At 60.4% G+C, this 23,586-nt stretch overlaps 1 protein-coding gene across 1 annotated transcript; it reads left to right on the top strand.

The window, feature by feature from the left end:
- Positions 1–877: 877 nt before the first annotated feature.
- Positions 878–22,794, top strand: TECPR1 (tectonin beta-propeller repeat containing 1; the record flags this gene model as incomplete). The annotated part of the gene is made up of 24 exons (XM_082857668.1): positions 878–1,112; positions 1,529–1,711; positions 1,985–2,107; positions 3,018–3,143; positions 5,349–5,523; positions 5,631–5,731; positions 6,285–6,386; positions 7,750–7,895; positions 10,567–10,934; positions 11,283–11,428; positions 12,008–12,163; positions 12,738–12,887; positions 12,975–13,132; positions 13,752–13,879; positions 14,797–14,899; positions 18,545–18,641; positions 18,717–18,796; positions 19,350–19,406; positions 19,836–20,016; positions 20,307–20,442; positions 21,229–21,321; positions 22,095–22,201; positions 22,344–22,463; positions 22,633–22,794. The coding sequence occupies exons 1-24, from the start codon at positions 888–890 to the stop codon at positions 22,792–22,794; spliced, it is 3,423 nt and encodes a 1,140-aa protein (XP_082713794.1). The 5' UTR covers positions 878–887.
- Positions 22,795–23,586: the final 792 nt, after the last annotated feature.

Genomic DNA, 23,586 nt, shown 5'->3' with positions numbered 1-23,586 from the left:
CCGAACCAGACAAGCCGTGTCTCGCCCTGGGGCAGTGATGGGTCTTGGATGTGGGAGCCGCCCTGTCCGGCAGAGCTGCGCACTGGGATTCCCTGCACTGCCCTCATCCAGCTGCTCTGTTTTGCTGCTGCGGGCCCGGCCACGTGGCCCTGCCACGCCTCTAGGAGTTAGGTCCCAGCAGCACTGTCAGCCCTGGGGTTGGGAGGGTCCGCGGTAGAGCATAGCCGTGACTCTGCCCACCCCCCGCAAATAAGAAAGGAAGAGGAGAGAAGAAGGAACCGGAGTGGAGAATGGCAGGAGAGGGGTCGGGGAAGAGAGGAAGGTGGTCGCACAAGGAGGGTAGAGACAGGCCCCTCCCATCCCTGCCACGCACACAGCCACAGAGCTCCTGCGCGACCATGCAGGGCGCTCGGGGGATGGGGGGGGGCGGTGCCGGGCCTGTGGGGACGCCCCACGAACGCACAGAGGAAGGTCACAGGGGGACCAGCACGAGGGGGTCCCTCTCCACTGTGGGGCAGAGGCCTCCCTTGGAGGCAGCAGGACGCGTGTAGGTTTGGGATTCATTAAATGTACAACTTTTCACTTATTCTTTAGACAAGAAAGATCTGAACGAACTCTGACCAGATAATAATAACATTCATTAAATTGGGGGCAGTGGGTATTCGGATGTTACACGTTTTGTCCTCCGGACTTTTTTGTGTGTTTGAAAAAAAATCCCCATCACAAGAAGGGCGAAAGGCAGAGAAGAGAAAAGGGCCCTGGACCCTCCTGCGGCAGGAGATGGTCATGGCCCGGGCTTCCTGCCTGGCCCGGCTGCCCCGGGCCGGGAGCGGCTGTGGGTGCTGACCCTCGCCCTCCCGCCGCTGTTTTCCCGCAGCACCGCGGCCATGCCCAGCTCGGAGCTGTGGGCGGTGGATCTCTTCGGGAGGGTGTTCACGCTGTCCACGGCCGGGCGGCACTGGGAGCTGTGCAGGGACGCCCAGCTGGAGTTCAAGCGGGTCAGTGCGGCGGCGCCGTGCTGCTGGGGCATCGCCTGCGACAACCAGGTGTACGTGCACGTGGGCGCCAGCGACGTCCCCATCCGCTGCCGGGAGGAGGCCTATGAGAATCAGGTGGGGTCCCGAGCGGCGGGCTTGCTGGGCTGGTCGCTCTGCCGGGAGGTAAGGGCCCCCGCACCCCAGGCTCCCGGCCTGTTTCCGCCTTCACCGCCTTCATTCTGCTGAGATCCGAGTGCTGCAGCATCCGAGTCATTGAGGCCAGAGCCCCTGTGGGTCCCTATCCAGGCAGCTGGCCGGGTCCGCACAGGCACGGGGCTCCGGCCGGGTTCCAGGAGCCCAGGACGGTCGTGTCCCCCACTGCTCGGCGCGGCAGGTCCTCTGCCCTTTGGGACCGGACTGGGCTGCGGGCTCACGATGCAGAGCCAGGCCCTCTGCTCCCTTCCCGCCCTGGAGACGAGAGGAGGTCCCCACTGGCCTCGGAGAGGCCCTGGCCACCAGGCCTAAGGCTGGTCTCTGCCTCCGGCCCCCAGCGCTGGAACCCCGTGGGCGGCTTCTGTGAGACGCTCCTGCCGAGTGACCGCTGGCCGTGGAGTGACGTGAGTGGGCTCCAGCACCGGCCGCTGGATGGGGTGGCGCTGCCCTCGCCGCATTGGGAGTGGGAGTCGGACTGGTACGTGGATGAGAATTTTGGAGGGGAACCCACAGAGAAAGGGGTAGGTGCACTCGGGTCCCGCCGGGGCTCCCCTGCGGGGAGGGAGCGCCTTGGGCTCGGCCCGTCCCCCCAGTGCTATCCCCAGCACCCCGTGGCATCAGACCTCAGCCTGGGCCCCGCGTGCTCCCCGCTTGCCGGACGGGATCCATGGGGACGATGCTTCGGGCCGCGCTGCTGCTTCTCCACCCCTCCTCCATCCTGCTCCCCCTTCCCCAGCTCTTTCACGTCCTTCCTCGAGAGCTTTATGGTCCCTCCCCCCATCTTGGTATTGCAGGGGTGGACATATGCCATTGACTTCCCCGCCACGTACACGAGGGACAAGAAGTGGAACTCCTGTGTGCGGCGCCGGCGGTGGACCCGGTACAGGAGATACAAGTCCCGGGACACCTGGGCCAAGGTCCGGGGTCCTGCGTGTGGCCGGGGGGGGGGGGGGGGGGGGGGGGGGGGGCAGGGGGCGGGGCCCAGAGCGCAGCCCTGTAGTGGGGAGGGTCACGTGGCCCTCAGCCCCACCCTCCCTGCCCTGCTCTAGGGACGCCATGCCCGCCCCGGGGCCTGGCCTTTCCTGCTCTCCTGTTCGGAAGGCTGTGGCCCTGGGCGGCCCTCGTTTGGGAGATGGCTGGTCGGGGAGCCGGGCCAGACCGTGGCCCCGGACGGCACAGAATTGTCTTGACCTGGTCTCCAGGCTGCCCTGTCCCAGACTCAGGCTCAGTCTGTGCACGTCTTCCTCCCCTGCCCCCCACCCCGCGTGGGAGCCGCTCCGGCTCTTGTATTTTTCCAGTGACCCACAAAATCCAGCTTAGGGACGCAAGGCCTGTATTGGGGTCCTACGTGACCTCAAATGAGAGGAAGGCCACAGGCCCTCGCCTGACCCCTCTGCAGGGTCCAGCCCAGCCTGCCTGGCCCTGGGGCTGGGAGCAGCCTGGGAGCAAGGTGACGGCCAGTGTCACGGGAGGCCTTCACTGCAGGGCCGTGTTCTGTGATGGGGGGAGGGAGCCACAGCGGTCAGGCCACTGCAGAGCACGGGCAGGAGTGACTCCTTGGGGACAGCAGCCCAGGCCTGGCGGCCAACAGGGGGAGGACAGGGCAGAGGGGGCCCAGGGCTGGGAACCCTCCGTCCTGATGCTGCCGGCCCTGCGAAGTCTGCTGGGGCCTAGCTGGAGGACGGAAGGCAGCGTGCTGAGGGCCGGAGGGGAAGCGGGGGTGGGAGTGTGCACGCCCAGGTGTCCACCAGGCGGGGAGCAGGGCCACCTCCTGGCCCAGGGGCCCACAGGCACTGACTGCTACCTCCTCACACCTCCTCGTTTCAGATCCCGTCGGAGGATGACCCCCAGCGGTTGCCTGACCCCTTCAGCGACATCTCTGTGGGGGGTTGGGAGATCACAGACGAGCCCGTGGGCCGCCTGTCCGTGTGGGCCGTGTCTCTGCAGGGGAAGGTGAGGCCTGTGCCCCCGCCCCCCCGGCCTGGCATGGGAGGCGGCTGAAGGAGGCCGGCCGCAGGGAGCAGGCAGGAGAGAAGCTGTCGTCCACTGTCTTCCCAGAGGTGGAGGAGGGAGGAGGGCTCTCCCCGGGACCCTCTCCTCGCCTCCTGTCCCCGCAGCTGGGGCTGCCCTGAGTGGTCAGCCTGTTACCGGGGTCCCCACAGAGTCCCCCTCCTGTGAATCCTGCTGTCCTGGGGACCCACGGGGTCCTGTTCCTCCCAGAAGCCTCTGACCTCCCACCGCATGGCTGCTCCTGGCCTGTCCCTCCTCTGAGCCCCTGGAGCACTGATGAGTGTCCACCCTGGGCTCAGAGGGCATCAATACTGGCTCCTCAGATAGAATCTCAGCTCCCTGCCCACTGCCTTGTGCTGCCTCCCACATGCTGGTCTCCAGTAGTATTGTGGATTGGTGGGTGGGTAGGAGGATGGATGAATAAGTAGATGGATGGATAGGGGTATAGATGTGTGCGTGTGTGTGTGGATGGATAAATGGATGGACGGTCATGTGGATGAATGCACAGGGGGATGGATAGATGGATGGATGGTTGGTTGGACGGATGAGCAAGTGGCTTGGTGGATAAGCATATTGATGCGTGGATAGGTGGGTGGATGGATGGATGGCTGTTGGGATGGGTGGGTGGAGGTAGCTGTGTGGGTGGGAGGAGAGGAGATTCTTTTCTCGGGGAGCCTGTGAACTAAGCAAAGGAATAAAACCCACTGCTGACAGCAACAGTGACAGTGACACGGATGGGCCTGGGTGCAGGTGACCCAACACTGCGGCTGTGGCTGTAGAGCGTACTTCGTGACCGTTCAGTACCCTTAACACAAACGGACCAAAGTTCTCTGGTTGGCTTTGGCGCAGCCACAGCAGGCTTTTATCAGGCTTACCTTCAGGTCCTGCTTGGTCTGGGCTTAGGTCAACCCGTAGTAGTTTTCTCTGAGCCACACTGAAGGGTGGTGGGGAGCTGGCCGGGGACAGAGCCCCCATCGAGGGGCCACGCCACCTGGATGCAAAGAGAGGGGAGAACGGGTTTGAAAGCAGCGCCAGGTGTGAGCCAGCGCTGCCCGACATCACTCCTGTGGTCCGTAAAAGGTGAAACCAGGACCCCGGGCTCCCGGAGGAGCCGGGCAGACAGTTGGGCCCAAACCAGCAGGTGGCAGAAGCGGGGCTGCCAAGACCGGGTTCTGCAGTGCAGGAAGGCAGTTGATCCAGCTGCTGATTTATTCACTGGATAAGGTGTTCGAAGAAGCACCCAGTAAACCATCACGTGCAAACAGGGCCCATAGCACACGCATTTCTGAGTGATGGTGATCATGGTGGAGGCTTATAACCAGTCTATTGTCTCTTCTGTCCTTGGAAAATTCTGTCTATGCCAAATCATTGAAAATGTTTTATTCATTATTGTAAGTGAGATCATGTCACATAATTCACAAGTGTTAAGGCAGTCTGTTCAGATAGCATAGAATTTAAAGTTTACAAATAAAATTAGTATGAGTAATAAATCCCACTAACTAATAAAGAATTTTAAAAAGAAAAAAAGGGCAAGGTGACAGGGTTGGGAGGCCTCATGGACCACGCAGCAATGTGCTGCCCCCTCTAGATGAAATCAGCCAGTTTGGGCAATAGGAGCGGGTGGCTCAGTCTTAAATATTTGATTATGCTCCCTGTCTTCAGGTTAAGGAGAAAAAGAAGTGGACGTTTTAGACATTCTTATGAAGGGGGCTTGGGGGTTTCCTCATCCAGCCGCTGGGGCCCCTGGCTTCCCCTAGAGACAGGTGTCCTGAGGGCACTGTGCCACTAGGGGGCGCAGGACACCCGGGCTGGGGCTGGAGTTCTCACAAGTCAAGCAGACGACAGAAGAGGTCTGTCCCCTACGACCGCCAAAATCCAGGTGTCAGTGTCGCATTTTTTAGCAGGGGTGGGGGAGTCATCTAATCTGGTCGAGAATCCCGATGGCAGTGGGGGCAGGGTGAGCGAGATCTGGACAGTCCCAGCACCCTGGTCCCCAGTCCCCTGGAGACCCCCGGTCCCCTGGAGACCCCATGCTTGGGCTGTGCATGGGATGATGCAAGTGCAGCCAAGCTCGGGCAGCCAACCCGGCCACAGAGCCCCGGGCCTGACCCTGCCTGACCCTCCCCATGGGTTTCTCTCTCCACCCAGGTGTGGTACAGAGAGGACGTCAGCCACCCCAACCCCGAAGGCTCGTCGTGGTCCCTGGTGGACACCCCAGGGGAGGCGGTTCAGATCAGCTGTGGGCCCCACGACCTGCTGTGGGTGTCGCTCTGGGAGGGACAGGCCTTGGTCCGGGAAGGAATCAACAGGAACAATCCCAAAGGTGGGCAGCCCTGCACCTTGCGGAGGAGAGGAGGGCGGGGCCGCCCACCTTCTCCCCGGAGCTCCCAGTGATGGGGGCCACCTGCACTGTCTTCTGGGGCCGGGTAGGAAGTTCGTGGTCTGTGGTGGAGCCTCCCACGTCTGAAAACGGGATCCTGCACGTCTCCGCAGGAGTCGGTGTCGTCTGGGCCATCACCAAGGACCGTAAGGTAGGACGGGGTCCCTGGGGGCTGGGTCCAATGGCTCTGTTTAACATTGAGGGTTGTGTGGTTTTTTGTTCTCGTGAGAGTGGTCCACACCCTTTGGAACAAATCCAGTGTCAGCCAGGCACCGTGCGTATTCTGTTGTTGACGTCACTGGTGATCTCCAAGATGTTTGGTGACCCCCCAAAACGTTGCCTGCACCCCTGTACAAAGTGCAGAATGACTATATTTACTGTGCAACAGGCTGTAACATTTCAGATAATCAGAAGCTAATTTTCTGAAGCCCTCAGCTAAATGAATGCCTCCCCTCTTCTCTATCCAGAGCTTGTCATTTTGACTTTATCAGAGGCAAGTCCAGTGAAGTAAGCTGATTTCGCATTGCTTCCATGATCTCTTTCTAACCCCACGTCAGGGGCATCCTTTCTGAACAATGTGCTGTGCTCATCTGCGGCCTGAACCAAAGGACCAAATTACTCATTTGTTTTCCCAGGCCTTGAAAAAAAACCCCTTCTATTTCAGTGGCCCTCCAGGGAGGTGTGTTTATTTCTGACTTTCCCAGGTTTGGTTCCGAAGAGGCGTCAACTCTCACAACCCCTGCGGCACGAGCTGGATCGAGATGGTTGGAGAAATGATGATGGTGAACGTGGGGCTAAACGACCAGGTGTGTGTGGTCCGGAGCCTTGGTCCCCAGGGGTGGGGGTGGGGGGCGGCAGAGGAATCAGAATGGGGCCCCCCCATGCTTCCCGCCATCCCTTTCCACTGGGCATGCTCATGAGGCTGGTACCGGAGGGCATCCCAGAACCTCTGCCCACTCCAGGCCCGCGAGGGCACCCAAGGGGGCTGCTTTCCCCCAAGTCCTGGAGCCCCCACTGTCCTGGGTCACACCCCCGAGGACCCTCAGAGCAGTGGTAGCGAGCACGGATCTGGGGAGGGACATTCATCCTGGAGACTGGAAAGTTTTGTTGAGAAATTTCAGGGCAAAGTCAGATCACTGAGTACAGGACAGAACATCTTCCAACTTTGTAAGAGCAGCAGCTTTTAAACGCCACCTGCATGGTTCCTATCGTAGCCTCTTTCTGGTGGATAATGTGGTTTGGCTAGTTTTAAGACTTAGGGTGTGAAGGTGACGCCTTTCCCGATGCTCTGAAAGCCTTCCTGGGGGCGGGGGGGGGGCTGGCCTTTCCTGTGTCCGCACACACTCCTCACCTGCCCAGGTGAGCTGGGCACGCAAGGGCAGGGGCAAGGGGGTGCCAGCTGGTGCCCATGGGCCTGAGCACGGAGGCCACGTGCGATAACCAAGTGACAGAGATGCCGTAGCCCCCCCACACACACAGCGAGGCCACCTGGGGCCACGGCTCCGCCTTCAGGCACCCCCAAGGCCAGAGCTCCCAAGGGGCTGCTCCCAGGCCCCTCCCCTGGGCCCCTCAGCTGCCCAGCACACTTTCCTTCCTCAGCGCCCGCCCAGCCACCTTCCCCATAAAACTGAGGTCAGAATCAAGGAGGTTATTTTGCATCTTTAAAAGGACCAGGACCATCCTCTGGGTTCACTTGGGGAACAGCTCCCTTCCCACCAAGGCCACAGGGAAGCTGGGGACATGGGTGGACTTCCTGTCCCCGCACAGTGCCTACCGGCACCAGCACCTCCTCTGGACGCTGTTGCCCCAAAGGCCCAAGTCTGCCTGAGGTCGGGGAGCCAGGCTGGGTCCCTGCTCCTCCTGACCTTGGAGCCGCACCCTCCCCCAGCCCCCTCGGGGCTCCGCTTCCTGCATCTGAGTCCTGGACTCAGCTCTAGGCCACCCCAGCCCCTTCGCAGCCCACCCACACAGGCGCACCGCCCCCCCCTCGCCTGCATTTGCAGGCGTGTCTTCCAGACCTGGGGGGCTCCCCCCACGCCCCCAGGGGAAGGGAGCCCCAGTCTGCACCCGCCCCTCCCCCCCCACAGCAGCACCTCTCTCTGTTCCAGGTCCACCCCCACCCCCACCCCCACCCCCCACCCCCCGCAGCAGCACCTCTGTCTGTTCCAGGTCTGGGGCATCGGCTGGGCAGACCGGGCCTTGTACTTCCGTCACGGTGTCACCCAGAGTGAGCTCAGCGGGAAGACGTGGAAGGCCATCGTCGCCGGCCGGGAGTGTGACGGCTCACACTCGGGCAGCTTGTCCAGCCTCCTCAGGTGATCAGGCGGTGGGGCTCCGCGGGGTCAGTCCGGGGTGGGGGGCCGTGTCGGAGGAGGCTGCTGCCCGGCCTCACCCCAGGCGGGAGAAAAGCAGGTCCCGACCCACGGGAGCCGCGGCTGTGTGGCCTTCTCCCTTCCTGTGCCTGGGGTCCTGCTCGGCCCGAGGTCGGGGGCAGCACGCGGGAGGCGGGAGAGGGCAGCTGGGTGAGGCCAGGATGTCCTCCCATGTAGGGGCTGGGGGCTGTCCCAGAGCAGGGCTGGCCTGTTGGTCCTGAAGCCTCAAGGTCTGGGAGACAAAAGCCTTCTTTGCGGGAGGATGCTCAGGCCCCTGTGTTAAAGGAAGGCAGAGAAGAAGATGGAGGGTTTCTAGCCTGGAGAAGAGGCCCTGAATTAAGACGTGCCCCAGAATCACCTGGAGAACTCGTTCCCGAGGATCTCCACGCCCCGCCCCCAGAGCTACTTTTTTGAGATTTTGCATGTCTTGCAAGGTCCCAGGTGTGCTCCTGCTGCAGTTCTGGGGACCACGCCTTGAGATCCCTGGGGTTAGAGCGTGTGGACCCATCCCAGCCCTGCCCACTGGCCCTTAGAACGCAGGCAGGTGTCTTAGCGTCTCAGCTGGGGGCGCCACCAGCGCTCACCTGCCCGGTCATGGGGCCCAGGGCCCTCGGCACAGCACTCTGCAGCCGGCTTGGGCCCCCCTCAGACGCTGGTCCACACCCTCTGCTCCCCCAGCTTGGTGGTCAGCGCTCAGCTGCACCGTCAGCCTAGAGATGCCCGGAGGCTGGCCAGGCAGGGTTTGCTCACATTCACCTGAGGGTTTAGGCTCTTCTCAAAGGGAGCAGCACATTGGGATCAGCTGAGAATTTCCAGAACCACTGATGCCAGATCTTCATGACCTTGGGCTTGGCAGTAGCTTCTTTTTATATATAAATATATATATATATATATTTTAACATCTTTATTGGAGTATAATTGCTTTACAATGGTGTGTTAGTTTCTGCTTTGTAACAAAGTGAATCAGCTATACATATACTGGCAGTGACTTCTTAAATATGACACCCAAAGCGCAAGAAACTAAAGAAAACATAGATAAATCAGACTTCATCAAAGTTTTAAAATTTTGTGCATCAACGGACACTATCAAGAAAATGAGAAGACAATCCACAGAATGGGAGAAAATAGTGGCAAATCAGATAGTTAACAAGGTCTGTTATCTAGAATACATAAAGGGCTCTTACAACTCAAAAACATCTCAACTCAGAAGAGCAAAGGACTTGAACAGACATTTCTCCACAGTAGATATACGAGTGGCCAACAAGCACAGGAAAAGATGTTCAACGTCGTGGGACATGAGGGAAATGCAAACAAAACCACATTAAAAAAAAAAAATCCACATGAGATACCACTTCACACCCACCAGAATAGCTGTAATCAAAAAGGGAGACAGTAACAAGTGTTGACAAGATGTGGAGAAATTAGAACTCCCCTGCACTGCTGGTGGGGTGTAAAGTGGGGCAGCCACTTTGGAAAACAGTCTGGCAGCTCCTCAAGAAGTTAAAGATAGAGTCACCATAGGACCCAGCAAATTCACTCCTAGATAGATACGCAGAAAAACCGAAAACATGTTCAAACAAAAATCTGTACATGAATATTAAAAGAAGCACTATTCACAATAGCTGAAACGTGGAAACAATTCAAATGTCCATCAATGGATGAATAAAACATAGTGTTATCCATGCAATGGAATATTATTTAGCAATACAAGGGAATGAAGTGTTGACACATGCTACAGCACGGATGACTCTTGACCTCTTACACTAATTGACAGCAGCGAGTCACAACAGGTCACATGCCGTACGATGCCGTTTATATGAAGTGTCCAGAACAGGCGAATGCATGGAGACAGAAAGCGAATTCGTGGCTGCCAGGAGGTTGGAGGAAAAGAGGAGGCTAGAGAGTGACTCCTTAATGGGTACAGGCTTTCTATGATGAGATGAGAAGGTTCTGGAAATTGGTAGTGGTTGCACAACATTGTGAATGTACTTAACGCCACTGCATTGTACAATTTTAAATGGTACATTTTACATCACATGTATTTTACGATAAAAACTAATAATACTGCCAGATCTCCACCTAACATTGATTTGGTTGGTCTGGGTGTGGCCTGGGGACCTTTCAGAGTTCCTGAGGGTGGGACTTCCCTGGTGGCGCAGTGGTTAAGAATCCACCTGCCAACGCAGGGGACACGGGTTTGAGCCCTTATCCGGGAAGATCCCACATGCCGCGGAGCAACTAAGCCCGTGTGCCACAACTACTGAGCCATGCTCTAGAGCCTGTGAGCCACAACTACTGAGCCCTCATGCCACAGCTACTGACGCCCATGCACCTAGAGCCCATGCTCCACAACAAGAGAAGCCACCGCAATGAGAAGCCCACATGCCGCAACGAAGAGTAGCCCCCGCTCGCCGCAACTAGAGAAAGCCCACACGCAGCAACGAAGACCCAACGCAGCCAAAAATTAAAAAAAAAAAAAAAGTTCCCAGGGGTTCCAGCTCCCTGGGGAGCAGGTACTGGTGTGTGTGGCACAGAGAGGCCATGACTTGGCCAAGGGTCACACAGCGCATGGTCCTTCCCCGAGGGAATCATGGGTCTGCCCCTCTCCTTCCAGCGCCGGCTGCTTCTTTGGCGACGAGGTGAGGGGTGGTGGTGAGTCCCGTGTGCCAAGCGACTCGGAAGCCAAGAGACCGGGGCCTGACCCTGAGCATGACGTGGAGGTCGCCGGCCCTGCCTCCGCCCCGGCCTCCGCCCCGGCCGAGCTGCCCTGGACCAACATCGACCTGAAGGAGCCCAAGAAAGGGCCCAGCCACGCGGCCGCCGACTTTCCCGAGGCCACCAACCTCTCCTCACTGCCACTTCTCCCGCTGGGCCTGGAGGAGCCCGACAGCGCCAACTGCCACGCGCTGTGGGCCTGGGTGTCCGGAGGAGGCTGTGCCGTGGAGGCCCACACCACACTCAAATGGTTCACCGTCCACTCGGGTAAGGGCAACGGCCCAGCGCCCCAGAGGGTGCCCCAGGGGAGGTGGGGCAGGCCTGATGCCCCCACCGTGCTCAGCCCATCTTTCTGGAGCCTTCCAAGACCAGCCCAGGCTGTCAGGAGGAAGGGCGTGGGCCTGGAGCCCCTTCCCTCCCCCTGTCCCAGCAGTGGTGGCCATTCTAGGCTGACCTGGGGGACATCAACTTTCCCCTCAGGGTGAATGATGGGAGGGAGGGCCCTCACGGGACATGTTACAGAGATGGTAGCTTTCTAGAAAGCAAGGGCTGGTGAAAAACCGAGCAGAGAGGCCTGGCCTGCTGCCCAGCCCTGAGGCTCCGACCGGCCCGCAGGCCTGTCCGCCTCCATGCAGATGCTCTCGCTGTCCATCACGCCGGCCCAGACCGCCGCCTGGCGGAAGCAGATCTTCCAGCAGCTCACAGAAAGGACCAAGCGGGAGCTGGAGAACTTCCGACACTACGAGCAGGCCGTGGAGCAGGTGGGCAGTGCCCGGGTGCACTTTTCCAGCACACATTCATTGAGCACCTGCTGCATGCCAGCCCTGAGGTAGGTGGGAGGGACACAGATGGATGCAGCCATCCTTCTGTCTGTCCATCTCGGATGCGAAGCCGTCCCCTCCAGGCCCGTGTAGAATCAACGATGAAGCGATGAGTCCGTTTGTCGGTTCACTTGCCCTCAAGAACTCCGCGCGGGCCCCACTGCATTGTAGGCACAGAGGACCTGGCTGCGTCTAGGGTGGCGTGGGCCCCGGCTTTGCCGCTGACTCTCTCTGACATCGGGCCAGGCACAGAACCTCCCGGGCCTCAGTTTCCCTACCCAGAGCATGGGGTAACGGTGCCGATCCCACAGACTGTTTGAGAATCATAGAATTCGCTGGCTCGGGGCCTGGCGGTCACTTCTGTCCTTAGGGTGAAATGGGGTAGCCAGGAGGGCCGGGCAGGAGCCCCCAGTGTGGCAGTGAAGGGAGCAGAGTGGCCCCGGGGTGCCGGGGACTGGGCCAGAGTGTGGCGCCCCAGGGCCGGCCTGTGACCCGTCCCACCGTCCCGCTGTGCTGCAGTCGGTGTGGGTGAAGACGGGGGCCCTGCAGTGGTGGTGCGACTGGAAACCCCACAAGTGGGTGGATGTCCGTGTGGCCCTGGAACAGTTCACGGGCCACGATGGGGTTCGGGACAGCATCCTTTTCATCTACTACGTGGTCCATGAGGAGAAGAAGGTGGGTGGGGGCGCCAGGGGGGAGGTGCGGGGAGGTGTAGGGGAGGAGGGAGGTGCAGGGGGGTGGGGTGTCCCAGGGGAGGGGTTGCAAAGCCGGGGTGCAGGAGTGGGCATGGGACACGGGCCCCGAGGCGCTTGGCCCAGGACAGCGTGTGGCATCTGCAAAGCACCCGTCCGCGGTGCCAGCAGCCGGGCAGTGGCCGGCAGGCGTGTGCCGGCCTCACCCCCAGCAGCTGCTGAGGGGCCCTCGTGTTCCAGATAAGCAACCAGGCTCTGGAGACAGAGCCGCCCCCTCCGGGGCTGGGGTTTGAACGCGGTCAGTCTGGCTCTAAATGCCCTCGTACACATCGAAAACATCACTAAGGCCGTTGCTCACAAGCAAGGCCTCCCCATCAGAACCTGCCACCCACCACCAAACCCTGCAGGCCCGGGACCCCCAGGGGTTGGCTCTCGAATCAGGGTGACCCAGCCGTCCCCGTCGCCACACCACACGGGGGCTCCACCCAGGGGCCCGAGGCAGCCGCAGGCCCGCGGGTTCCCCGGTGACAGCCCTGCTGCCTGTCCTCTGCCAACAGTACATCCACGTGTTCCTCAACGAGGTGACGGCGCTGGTCCCCGTGCTCAGTGAGGCCAAGCACTCCTTCGCCATGTACACCCCCGAGAGGACACGGCAGAGGTGGCCTGTGCGCCTGGCCGCTGCCACCGAGCAGGACATGAGCGACTGGGTGAGCGGCGGGGGTCCCGCGGGCGGGCGTGAGGGAGCCTCGGTCTTGGGCGCCCAGCCTCGCTGACCGGCCGTCCCCCCGCCGCAGCTCGCCCTGCTCGACCTGTCCTGCTGCGAGAGCCGCAGGGTGCACGGCCGCCCCTCCCCGCAGGCCATCTGGTCCGTCACCTGCAAGGGGGACATCTTCGTGAGCGAGCCCAGCCCAGACCTCGAGGCCCCCGAGCACTGGCTGCCCTGTGACCAGATGTGAGTTGGCTGCACCTGACGGAGCTGGGGACCTGGCCCAGAAGGTCACCCAGAGCCCGTGAGGACCAGGGGGACGTGGGTGAGGCTGGGAGGCCCTGCACGGGAGGGAGAGGGGATGTCTGTCTGCCCTTCGCTCGTCCGCTCTTGGTGGCCCTGTGTGCCCGGCGCCCAGTCGGACGAGTTGCCTCTGGACAGTGGCAGGGCCTCCGCCCGCAGGAGCGCGCCCCAGGTGGCAGCTGCACCCTGCACTCCAGGAGGCCGTGCTGGCCCGAGTGGTGGCCCCTCCTGGTCTGGCGTGATGCGCCCGTCCCAGACCAGGGTGCAGGGGGGACTCAGGCTGCTGACCTCGCTCCTGTCTGCATAACTCCAGGGATCAGGGGCTCCTGAAGCCCCCGCTCGCTGGGGGCCTGACCGGCTCCTGCAGCAGCTCAGGGTTCGCCGTAGCTGGTTAATTCCCAGTGGGAAGCCAGGCGGGTTCCCTTGTGCTCAATAGAGTCTGTCATTGGAGGCCGAAGGTGAGTGAAGCAGGACGTCCGGGAGGCCACGGAGCAGAGGGGTAGCCGCTGGAAAGCCCTGCGGGACAGTTTCTCCCCTCCCCTCCCTCCCTCCTCATCTCCAGGTTCTGGCGGCAAATGGGAGGCCACCTGCGGGTGGTGGAGGCCAACAGCCGGGGCGTGGTGTGGGGCATCGGCTACGACCACACGGCCTGGGTGTACACGGGTGGCTACGGCGGAGGCTGCTTCCAAGGTGAGGGTGGCAGGACCGGCTCCCCCAGCCCTGCCCCCAGCCTCCCGCACGGGCCGGTCCCCCCGCTAATCCCTGGCTGGCTTCCCTGCCCCACGCCGGAGCCGCTGCACCAGTATCGATGCTCAGCTGACAGCTGGCTGACAGGTGACCTTCACCACTGCCAACCTCCAAATCCCGGGGCCAGCGCACAAAGCGTGAAAGCCCAGAGACCGGGTCTCGCCCCCAGTGGGCCTTCCTGGGCACCCACTGCTGAGCTGGAGGCCGTGAAGGTTCTAGAAAGACAGCCGCCAGGGCCAGTCTCCTGATTCCCAGGCCCGGATTCCAGCTCCCCTTTAGATGGGTTGCGCCTTAGGGGACGAGAGCTTGCTGAACCCCTGGGGGCTCCCCGAGTTGTGGAGGTAGGGTCCCTCTGTCTCCTGCTGGTAAACAAGAGGCAGAAACAAACACCGAAGTGGGACATTCCATGCCCCAGCCCACACGCCCCACAGTGGAGGCAGCTAATCCTGTATAACTGTGGTCCACCGAGACCCCAGGAAGGCACGTCGTGCAGGTTTAAGAGCTTCCCTGTTTGTGAGGCAGGAATTACTCTTGTCCCTGTCCTACAGGTGAGGAAAGTGGGGCTCATGGGCTTACATGAGGGGTCCAAGGCACCTTTGTTAGTAAGGAATGAGCTGGGGGGGCCTCACACCTGCCCAGTGCCAGGTGAGTGGGCTGGAAGGTGGGGGAAGAGGAGCAGGTGAGAATAGGGCGTGAGGTGGAGGAGTGTCAGATTCTTGCCACCAGGACGTACAACCCCGGGTAACCCCAGAGGAGCTCAGCCGGCCTGTGAATCCTCTCGGCCCTCTCTTCCCGCCTGCTCTCACCTGGTCGGGCGGGCAGGTGTGGCCTGGGTCCAGCACCCTCCTCTCCGCCCCCAGGCCTGGCCAGCAGTACCAGCAACATCTACACGCAGTCGGACGTAAAGTGTGTCTACATCTACGAGAACCAGCGCTGGAACCCCGTCACGGGCTACACCAGCAGGTGAGCCAGTCGCGCGCCCGCGGAAACAGGACCGAGCTGAACGGGCGCATCTGCTGTAGCGGGAGAGCTGGCGTCTGGCCCCAGATGTGGAACTGACTGGATCTTACTGCTTAGCAGGATTTTCTCCCTTAAAGTATAATGCGTATTTTAAAAACTCGCTTACTGAGAGCGTGACATACATAAAGTGCGTGAAACATACACATATACGTACATACGGTGAGATGTATCTAAATATGTTGATATGTCCATATATATCATCGAATTCTCACAGATCAAACACCAGCGTAATCACTACCCGGGTCACGAAATAGAACATCGCCACCTCCCTCCCCATCCCCTCTGGTGCTTTTTTGAGTGGGGTGGTTACTTAACTTTCTTACAAAGTTTTGCTTAATTGAAGCTGCTGAGAACATCACAGCCTCCACCGAAATTATTTTAATTCTCCAAATGTGAGGCTTTGGGACAAGACAGTCAATATGTTGTGTTTGGTGCAGAAGCGGGACACTCTAGAAAATCTAGATTGTATGCAGCTATTTATTTCCTGCCCACTCAGCACAGAAACGTATTTCTCATACCCTGTCCTGGGGTATTTGGTTCGTTTGTTTCAGAAAGCAAGCGAGTTGTGGTGTTTCTTACCTCTTAAAGCCACTGCAGGGGTTTTGGCCGGCCAGAACAGCGGTCCTCAAGCTTGAGCCTCATCCAAGCTCTGCGCTGGGGCCCCTCCCAGACTTGGCCCTGTGGGTCTCTTCTTTCGACTGGTCCCATTTCATATCCTGTATAATAAAACTACGATCCTAAGTAGAGAGATTTCCTGAGTTCCCTGAGTCGTTGTAGCAAATTATCAAACCCGAGGAGGTAATGAGAACTGCCCCCCATTTGTAGCCAGTTGGTCAGAAGTGCAGTATGGCTGGTATCTGAAGTGGGGGCAGTCTTGCTGGGGACCGTGCCTTTACCTTGTGGGGACTGAGTGGTGTTGCAGTCCACCCAGTTGGTGTTGGAATAGCCAGTTCTCTGCAGTGGGTGGACCTGTCCACACTCTCACAGGCAGGGCACGCCCCACATCTTTGCTGGTTTCTTATGTTTTAGACACACTGATGAGCGTGTAGTAATATCTCCTGTTTCCAGTTTCTGTTTCCTGGGGGCTAATGGGACACAGCACCTTTCAAACATGTACTGGCACTTGGATACCCTCCTTTGTGAAATGCCCCTTCGAGTCCTTGTCCCATGTTTTGGTCGGATGATCTCTTTTTCTTGATTTGCCAGTGCTCTTTACATATGAAGGTGTGGGCCCTTTCTCTGTTATTTCTCCTGTTCTGCAGCTTGCTTTTCACCCTGTTAGTGGTGACTTCATTATTAAACGTAGTCCTGTTGATCATCCTTTTCTTTACATAAAGATGGGGCCTTTAAAAAAACCTCTTAAGAAATCTCATTAACCCCAAGGGGATTAATACATCCTTCTATCTCTGGAACAGCAGTCAGCAAACTTTTTCTATAAAGAACCAGATAGGAAATAGTTCAGGTGTGGTGGGCCTTAGGGTCTCTGTCACAGTGACTCACTCTGCAGCTGCCACTTGAAAGCAGCCACGTAAACGAATGAGCATTGCTGTGTCCCAATAAGACGTTACACCTGGACACAAATTTGAATTGCGTAGAATTTTCACGTGTCCCAAAGCATTATCCTTCTTTGAATTTTTTTCAACCATTTAAAAATGTAAAAACGACCCTTACTTTGTAGGCTGTGCTGAAACAGTCCTGATTAGGCCTGTGAGGCGTGTTTTTGTCCACCCTGTTCTGGAAGCTTTATTCCTCTGTCTTGTCCATTTAGGTCTAGAACCCCCTGGCCTGAACTACTTGGTATATAAGGTGAGGTAGGGGTAAAGTGGTTTTGGTTTTTTACTCTCCAGTGACCCACACCGTTTATTGAAAAGACTGTCCTTCCCCCTTGCGTCACAGTGGCCACCTTTGCCTTAACTCCAGTGTCCATGGGGCAGTGGCTGTTCCCAAGCCCTTCTCTTCCGTGCGGCTTTGGGCATCCTCGTGCTAACCCTACATGGTTCCAGCTGCCGTCCCTTTATGGGAAGTTGTCAAAGCCTCTCATCTTCTTCATCCAGCATTGGCTCTTCCTGGATCAGTTCTAGGTGAACTTTAGAAGCAGTCCTCAAAAGCTCTTGGGGTCTTGGTCAGGATGTCCTTGGACCTATAGGTCAGTTTGGGTAGAAACGTTATCTCACATTCCTAAATCTCCAAAATCTGGACGCAGTTTATACCTTCATTTATGTAGATCTTTCATTTCGTATTAATAGGGTTTTGTGATTTTCTGTAACGGGGTCTTGACATCTTTTGTAAATGGTATTTCATATTTTTGAGTCTATGATAAATGGCACAAACTTTTAAATTTCCTTTGTGTTTTCAAAATTGATGAAAGGAAGAAATTTCAAATAACATGAAGAATAAATTCTAATCCCACCAACCAAAAATAGTAGCCACTCTCCGCATTTTGGTGTGTTTCCCCCTGCCCGTCCCCAGCGTGCCCGCATTTGCTGGAGGCAGGGGGACAGTCAGACATGTACAGATGGCCTGTGACAGCCTCCCAATTTGATCCCCGAGGGTGGACCTGGCTTATCTCACCCCTCCTTGGTCTTGGACATGTAGACTGTTTGTGACCTTTTGCTGTCGTCTGGACAGTTTAAAGGATTTCCTCGTGTGTAAATATTTGCGAGTCTCTCCGTTCACCCCGGTAACTTAGGGTTTGAGCCCTTCTAAGGGAGCTGACAGACGTTGCCCGCATGTGTTCTGGAAGCCTCCGCCCTGGCTGTGTGTAGGGTCCACACGGGATGCTGACCTGCTTGCCTGTCCCCTTCCTCCTCACTCCCTGCTTGGTCCTCGGGAGAAGAAAAGCAGCGCCGGGCTCCCCAGCCTGTGTAGAGAGTGCAAAGCCAGGGCCACAGCCGCCCGCGGAGACCACCGTGCACTGTGTGTTGCTGGGAGTGTATCAGTCAGCCGGGGCTGCTGTAACAAAACACCACGGGCTGAGCAGCTTAAACAGCAGACGTTTATTCTCTCCGTTCTGGAGGCCGCGGAGTCTGAGATCAGGTGTCAGCAGGCTTGCTTCCTCCTGAGGGCCCTGGGGAGGATCTGTTCCGGCCTCTCTCCTGGCTTCCGGGGGCTTCCGGTGTTCCTTGTCTGGTGACTCAGTTGTCACATGGCCTTCTCCCTGTCTTCACGTCGTCTTCCCAATTTGGGAAACTTGGGTCCAGACGTCCCCGTTTGGTAAGGACACTGTCCTAGTGGACTGGGGCCCACTAAATAACTGTCTCATCTCAACTTGATTCTCTGCAAAGACTCTATTTCCAAATGAGGTCCCACTCATAGGCACGGGGGTTAGGGCTTCAAAGTCTTTTTGGGACACGATGACCCACATCATGAGAGAACGAGGTGTGGGGTCCCTCGGGTGGGTGGCCTGGCTGTGGTTGGTTGGCGCCTGGCCCCCGTGTGATGTAGGGTCCCCCTGTTGCTGTCCCCGCCCTGGGGCCATCCTGTTTCCGCCCTCTCGCCCCTCCAGAGATGCAGCCGTCCCAGGGGCCTGGGCAGGGGGGCCGTTCTCCCCTCTCTCTGGCGTCACCTCAGCCCTGTTGTCCTGCGCAGGGGTCTGCCCACTGACCGGTACATGTGGAGTGATGCCACAGGCCTGCAGGAGTGCACCAAGGCCAGCACAAAGCCCCCGTCCCTGCAGTGGGCCTGGGTAAGCTCCGGGCTGGGGCTGGGGCGGGGGCTGCAGTGGGGGGTGTCCGCCCGCACTGACCCGCCCGTCCCCCAGGTTTCTGACTGGTTCGTGGATTTCAGCGTCCCTGGGGGCACGGACCAGGAGGGGTGGCAGTACGCCAGCGACTTCCCTGCGTAAGCATGTCTCTCTCTGCGTGGGGAGGGGGCCTCAGGGGGCTGCGACCCTGAGTGTCAGGCCCAGTCAGCCAGGCAGAGTCCCTGCCCCCTGCCCCACAGTGCAGACCCTTCACGGTACACAGTTCATTCCAGATGGAAGATGGAGCCGGGCGAGACTGAGCCAGGGCCTGAGCCTGGCTTCTGAGCCCCAGGCTGGTTTATCCTGGACTGATCCCCCCCCCCCCCCGCTTTGGCCTTGGGTCCTGAGCTTGACTGCTCCCCAGAAGCGTTCTGATGGCGCCTGGGGGTGGGGAGGGCTCAGAGGCCCCTTAGCTAGAGCCCACCCCCCAGCTGGGCAGCTGCCAGCCCCAGGAAGACCCCGCAGGGGGGCCCGGGCGGGGCCAGAGGCATCTGAAGCAGGAGGACGGCGTCCTCCCTTACCTGCTGCCCCCGAGCCCCACCTTCGGCTCGCACTGAGGGCTGGGCTCTGTAACTCCTGGGGAAAGGATGTGCGTGCAGCGTCACCTTCCAGAAACTTCCATGGTCTCGACATCAGCTTCTTCCTCTGCAGCTTGTACCATGGGCACAAAACCATGAAGGATTTCGTCAGGAGAAGGTGCTGGACCAGGTAAGGAGGGAGGTAACTGGGGGGTGCCGCCATGCCCCTCCCTGCCTCGGCCTCAGTCCCTGTGGAAGCAAAGGGGAGGTTAGAGGCGGGAGGAGAAAAGCGGATCAAAGTAAATGTCAGCCCAGGAAGTGCCCTCGGGCTCCCAGTGCTGTTTCTGAAGCGTTTGTTTTCAAGAACAAACAAGACAAATGTTGGCAGGCTCTACAGGACCCGCAGGGTGGGAGGAAGGCCCGGATGGGGTTGGAGGCCAGGCAGGGGCGGACGGCGTGAAGGGTGGTGCCCACCGGCTCCTCTGGGGGGTCGGAGGTTGTGGCCCCAGCCCTCCCCAGGGCCAGGGGCCTGGCTGCTCCCTTCTGTCCAGAGCAGACGGCCCTGAGGCTCACGGCGGCATCAGGGTGCCCGGGGCTTTGCTCTCTTTCTGCCGCACAGAAAGTGCAAGCTAGTGACCAGCGGGCCCTGGCTGGAGGTGGCCCCCATCGCCCTGGGGGACGTGTCCATCATTCCGGAGAGCCCGGGTGCCCACGGGAGCGGGCCCGGCATCGCGCTCTGGGCCGTCAGTGACAAGGGGGACGTGTTGTGCCGTCTGGGCGTGTCCGAGCTCAACCCCGCGGTGAGCACCTTGTGGGACCCAGGGCCTGCCCACCTGCCAGCCCCCTGGCGGATTCTTACCGAGATAGGGCTCTTTGGTGGAGTCGGGCAGGGATCGGGCCTCCCCAGGCCTCTGCCCAGGACGTTCCCTGGGACCGGTGGTCACCGCTCGTGGCCCGAGCGGTCGCCAAGCCCTGCGGGCAGTTGGAGCTGAGGATGAGGTTGGCGTGAGGAGCCGCCAGCTCCCGGAACCCGGGTGGGTGACAGAGGCGGGGCCCGGCCGCCCTGAGTGTCCCTCCTCCCCGCCTGCAGGGCTCCTCCTGGCTGCATGTGGGCACCGACCAGCCCTTCGCCTCCGTCTCCGTCGGGGGCTGCTACCAGGTGTGGGCCGTGGCCAGGGACGGTTCCGCCTTCTACCGTGGCTCCGTGTCCCCGTCCAAGCCGGCTGGTGAGTGCCACCCCTCGGGAGGACCTCCTCCTGCCGCCACCGCTGCCATGTTGTGACGGGCGCCGGGGGCGGCTGGAGCTGCTTCCGCTTCCGGGGAAGCCGGTTGACGGGTCTCCGTGTAGTTCAACAAGCATTTACCGAACACACCTGTGGACCAGGCGCAGGGGCTGCGCTGGGCTCCCCCCAGAGGCCGCCCCTTCCGCTGGGACTGACCCAGGGGTGGTCACCTGGCAGGGGGGCTGCCCTTCACCGCCCCTCCTGCCCCTCGGGGACGGCCCTGGGCACCCGCACAGCCCGTCCACAGTGTCCACCCTGGCTGCCCTCCGGGAGTGCAGGCCGTGTAGGCTTGTTCTTCTCTGGACTTCCAGGCAGTGTCCGGCACAGGGATGGATGGACCGACGGGTGGGTGGTGGCTGGCGCATCGCCACCCTCCACGAGCGGCAGTGGGTTCGCACAGTGGCCCTGAGGCTGAGTATCCACCGCATGCTGGGCCGGGCACCTTCCTGTCCCTGTTCGGGACAGCGGCCCATCGGACCCCACCGTCTGGAAGCTGCCACAGCCTCGGGCGGGCCCTGGGGAGGGCACTGGGCAGGCCGGGGCATCGAAGGGACAGCAGGACACAGGTCAGCTTGTGCTGGGCCCTCTCACACTTGTGGTCCGGCCAGTCTGGGGACAGAGGCCGGCCGCACCTGCTCGACCCCGTGAGCTGCAGAGGAGGCCACGTGCTCCAGGAGCACCGGGGTGACGGTTTCGGTGCTGCATCCCAAATCCAATCTCCCATCGCAGGCGACTGCTGGTACCTCATCCCATCTCCTCCCAAACAGAGACTGAAACAGGTGTCCGTGGGGCACACAGCAGTGTTCGCCTTGGACGAAAACGGCAAGTGGTTTCTGATCCCCAGTGGTCACCAGGGGAGGTTTGGGGTTCCCTGAGTGCCCTGATGGGATGAGACCAGACCCTCGCCCACCCCAGGCCCCAACATGAGACCTTCGTAAGCCCCATGAGAGGCCGCCAGCCTGAGGTCAGCCTCCAAGCAGTCTCCCCCGAGTCAGGCAGGGTCGGGGGCCCCCAGCCCCCCCAGGTGCTCTGGCCTGCCTGCACCTCGGGAGGAGGACCCGGTGCCAAGGCCTGGGAGCATCTTCTAGACAGTGCCACCCAGGCCCGCGACTCAGGAGCCCCGGGGCAGCTGCGGCTGGCAGAGGTCACCTGCCCGGCCCAGGCCATCCCTGCCCCACCCCCGTGCCACCTCCAGCCAGCTCCGCCCGTGCCCTTTAATGGTCTGTAGTTGTTGTCCCAGCTGAGCAAGGCGAGGAAAGGGCGGAATCGGGACTGGAACCCAGGGATTTTATTCCACACCAGGTCTCTTTATTGTTTAAAGAATTCCTTGTCCTCGGTTTCTCATGCATAGAAAGCAGACGAGGATGCCAGCCCAGCACAGCGGGGCAATTATGAAGTGAGGGGGAGGCAAACGTGGGAAGGGCAGGGCTGGCTACGGCCAGGGTCTCTCCGGCTGTTGGTCAGCAGGAGCCCCGGGCAGTGGGGGGGATGCAGAGGGAGACCCCGCCTGTCTCATGGTCAGACCTCCCGGCCTCGCAGACCCCGAAGTGGATCCCGACGCTCGGGGCCTCACGGTATCGGTGCTTCTCTCCTAGGGAACCTGTGGTACCGCCAGGGGGTCACACCCAGCTACCCGCAGGGCACCAGTTGGGAACACGTGTCCAACAACGTGCGCCACGTGTCCGTGGGGCCCCTGGACCAGGTCTGGGGCGACAGGGGGGTGGGTGCTTGCCCTGGGGTCGGGGACTTGGGGGGATCCGGGTTTCTGCTCTGGTCTCCCCGCTGCTGTCTCCATGGTCCCCCTGCAGCGGTGGGGCCGGGCCTTCAGTGGGTCTGCATTCCAGGTCTGGGTCATCGCCAACAAAGTCCAGGGCAGCCACAGCCTGAGCCGGGGAACTGTGTGTCGCCGCACGGGTGTGCAGCCCCTGGAGCCCAAGGGGCAGGGCTGGGACTATGGCATCGGGGTAAGCAGGGCTGGGCACGGGGCGGCTGTGCTGGCCTGGGGCTCCGAGCCCCGAGGGCTCTCGGGTGGGAGGCCCCGGGCAGAGCCGCCCAAGAGTCCAACCGTCTAGAAGGATGGTCTCTGCCCCTTGACCCCTGGCAGCCCCGGGTCACTCCGCTCTCTCCTTTCAGGGGGGCTGGGATCACCTGTCCGTCCGGGCCAGTGCCACCAGGGCCCCCAGGAGCTCGTCCCAGGAGACAGCCGGCAAGTGGAGAAGGGAGCAGGGCCTCCCCAGTGGGCCCTCGGAGGTGGCCGGTGCCCCACAGGAGACCCCCAATCCCGTCTGCTGCTGAGGCCGCTTCCCCTCACCTGGAGCAGGTGTGATGCTGGGTTTGAAGGACCAAGGTTGATGCAAGCCTTCCTGTCGGGAGCTGTTCTCGTGCTGAACGTGCTGAAACGTGGATCCCAGGAGTGGTATCTCCAGGCCCAGACTCGAGACTGGGGAGGGAACCTGGCCTGAGATCATGGCCACCTTGGAGGCACTGAAACAACCCAGAAATGTGAAGCTCTGTGGACGCTGTGTGTCCCCGGCTGCGAGGAGAACGTGGGGTGTGGGGTGCAGACCCCTTCGCCCCGGCCTCTCCTGCGCGTCCCTTCCCTCTCTGCCTCCTCCCTTTCCAGGACGGGAGCCTGGAGGCTTCCAGGAGCACTGCCCCTGGGGAAGAGAGCCCACGAAGGACCCCTGAGCCCCGGGCATCCCCAGACGGCGTCAGCCCTGCCCCCTAAAGAAAACTGGCTGTGGGGCTCAGTGTGGCTTCACCTGGACCTGATCAGTTCTCTGAGCAGGATTCACAAACGGGGTTTCCTTTCAAAAGTTAAGGAAGGAGTTGGAAGGTTGGAAATAAGTGCTGGGGAGGGGCGTCTTCTTCCCCGGGTGGGCCGGGCCCTCCTGGGGTGGTCGGAGGACGGAGGGGCCGCCCGTGGCTGCAAGAAGCTGTCCAAGTACAGAGTCACCGTCGTCGGTCCTCAGCCAGCCCTTCCTCTGACGGGGCTGGGGACTGGGGGCTCCTTTTACATCGGATCATGTCGCAGGGGGTGGGGAGGGTGGAGACCAGCCGAGAGGGGCCTGGAGGCCTCAGCCCGGA

The sequence above is a fragment of the Leucopleurus acutus genome, assembly GCF_964270905.1.
Source record: "Leucopleurus acutus genome assembly, chromosome: 16".
Classification (NCBI taxonomy): domain Eukaryota; kingdom Metazoa; phylum Chordata; class Mammalia; order Artiodactyla; family Delphinidae; genus Leucopleurus; species Leucopleurus acutus.
This window is presented reverse-complemented; position numbering and strand designations above follow the sequence as displayed.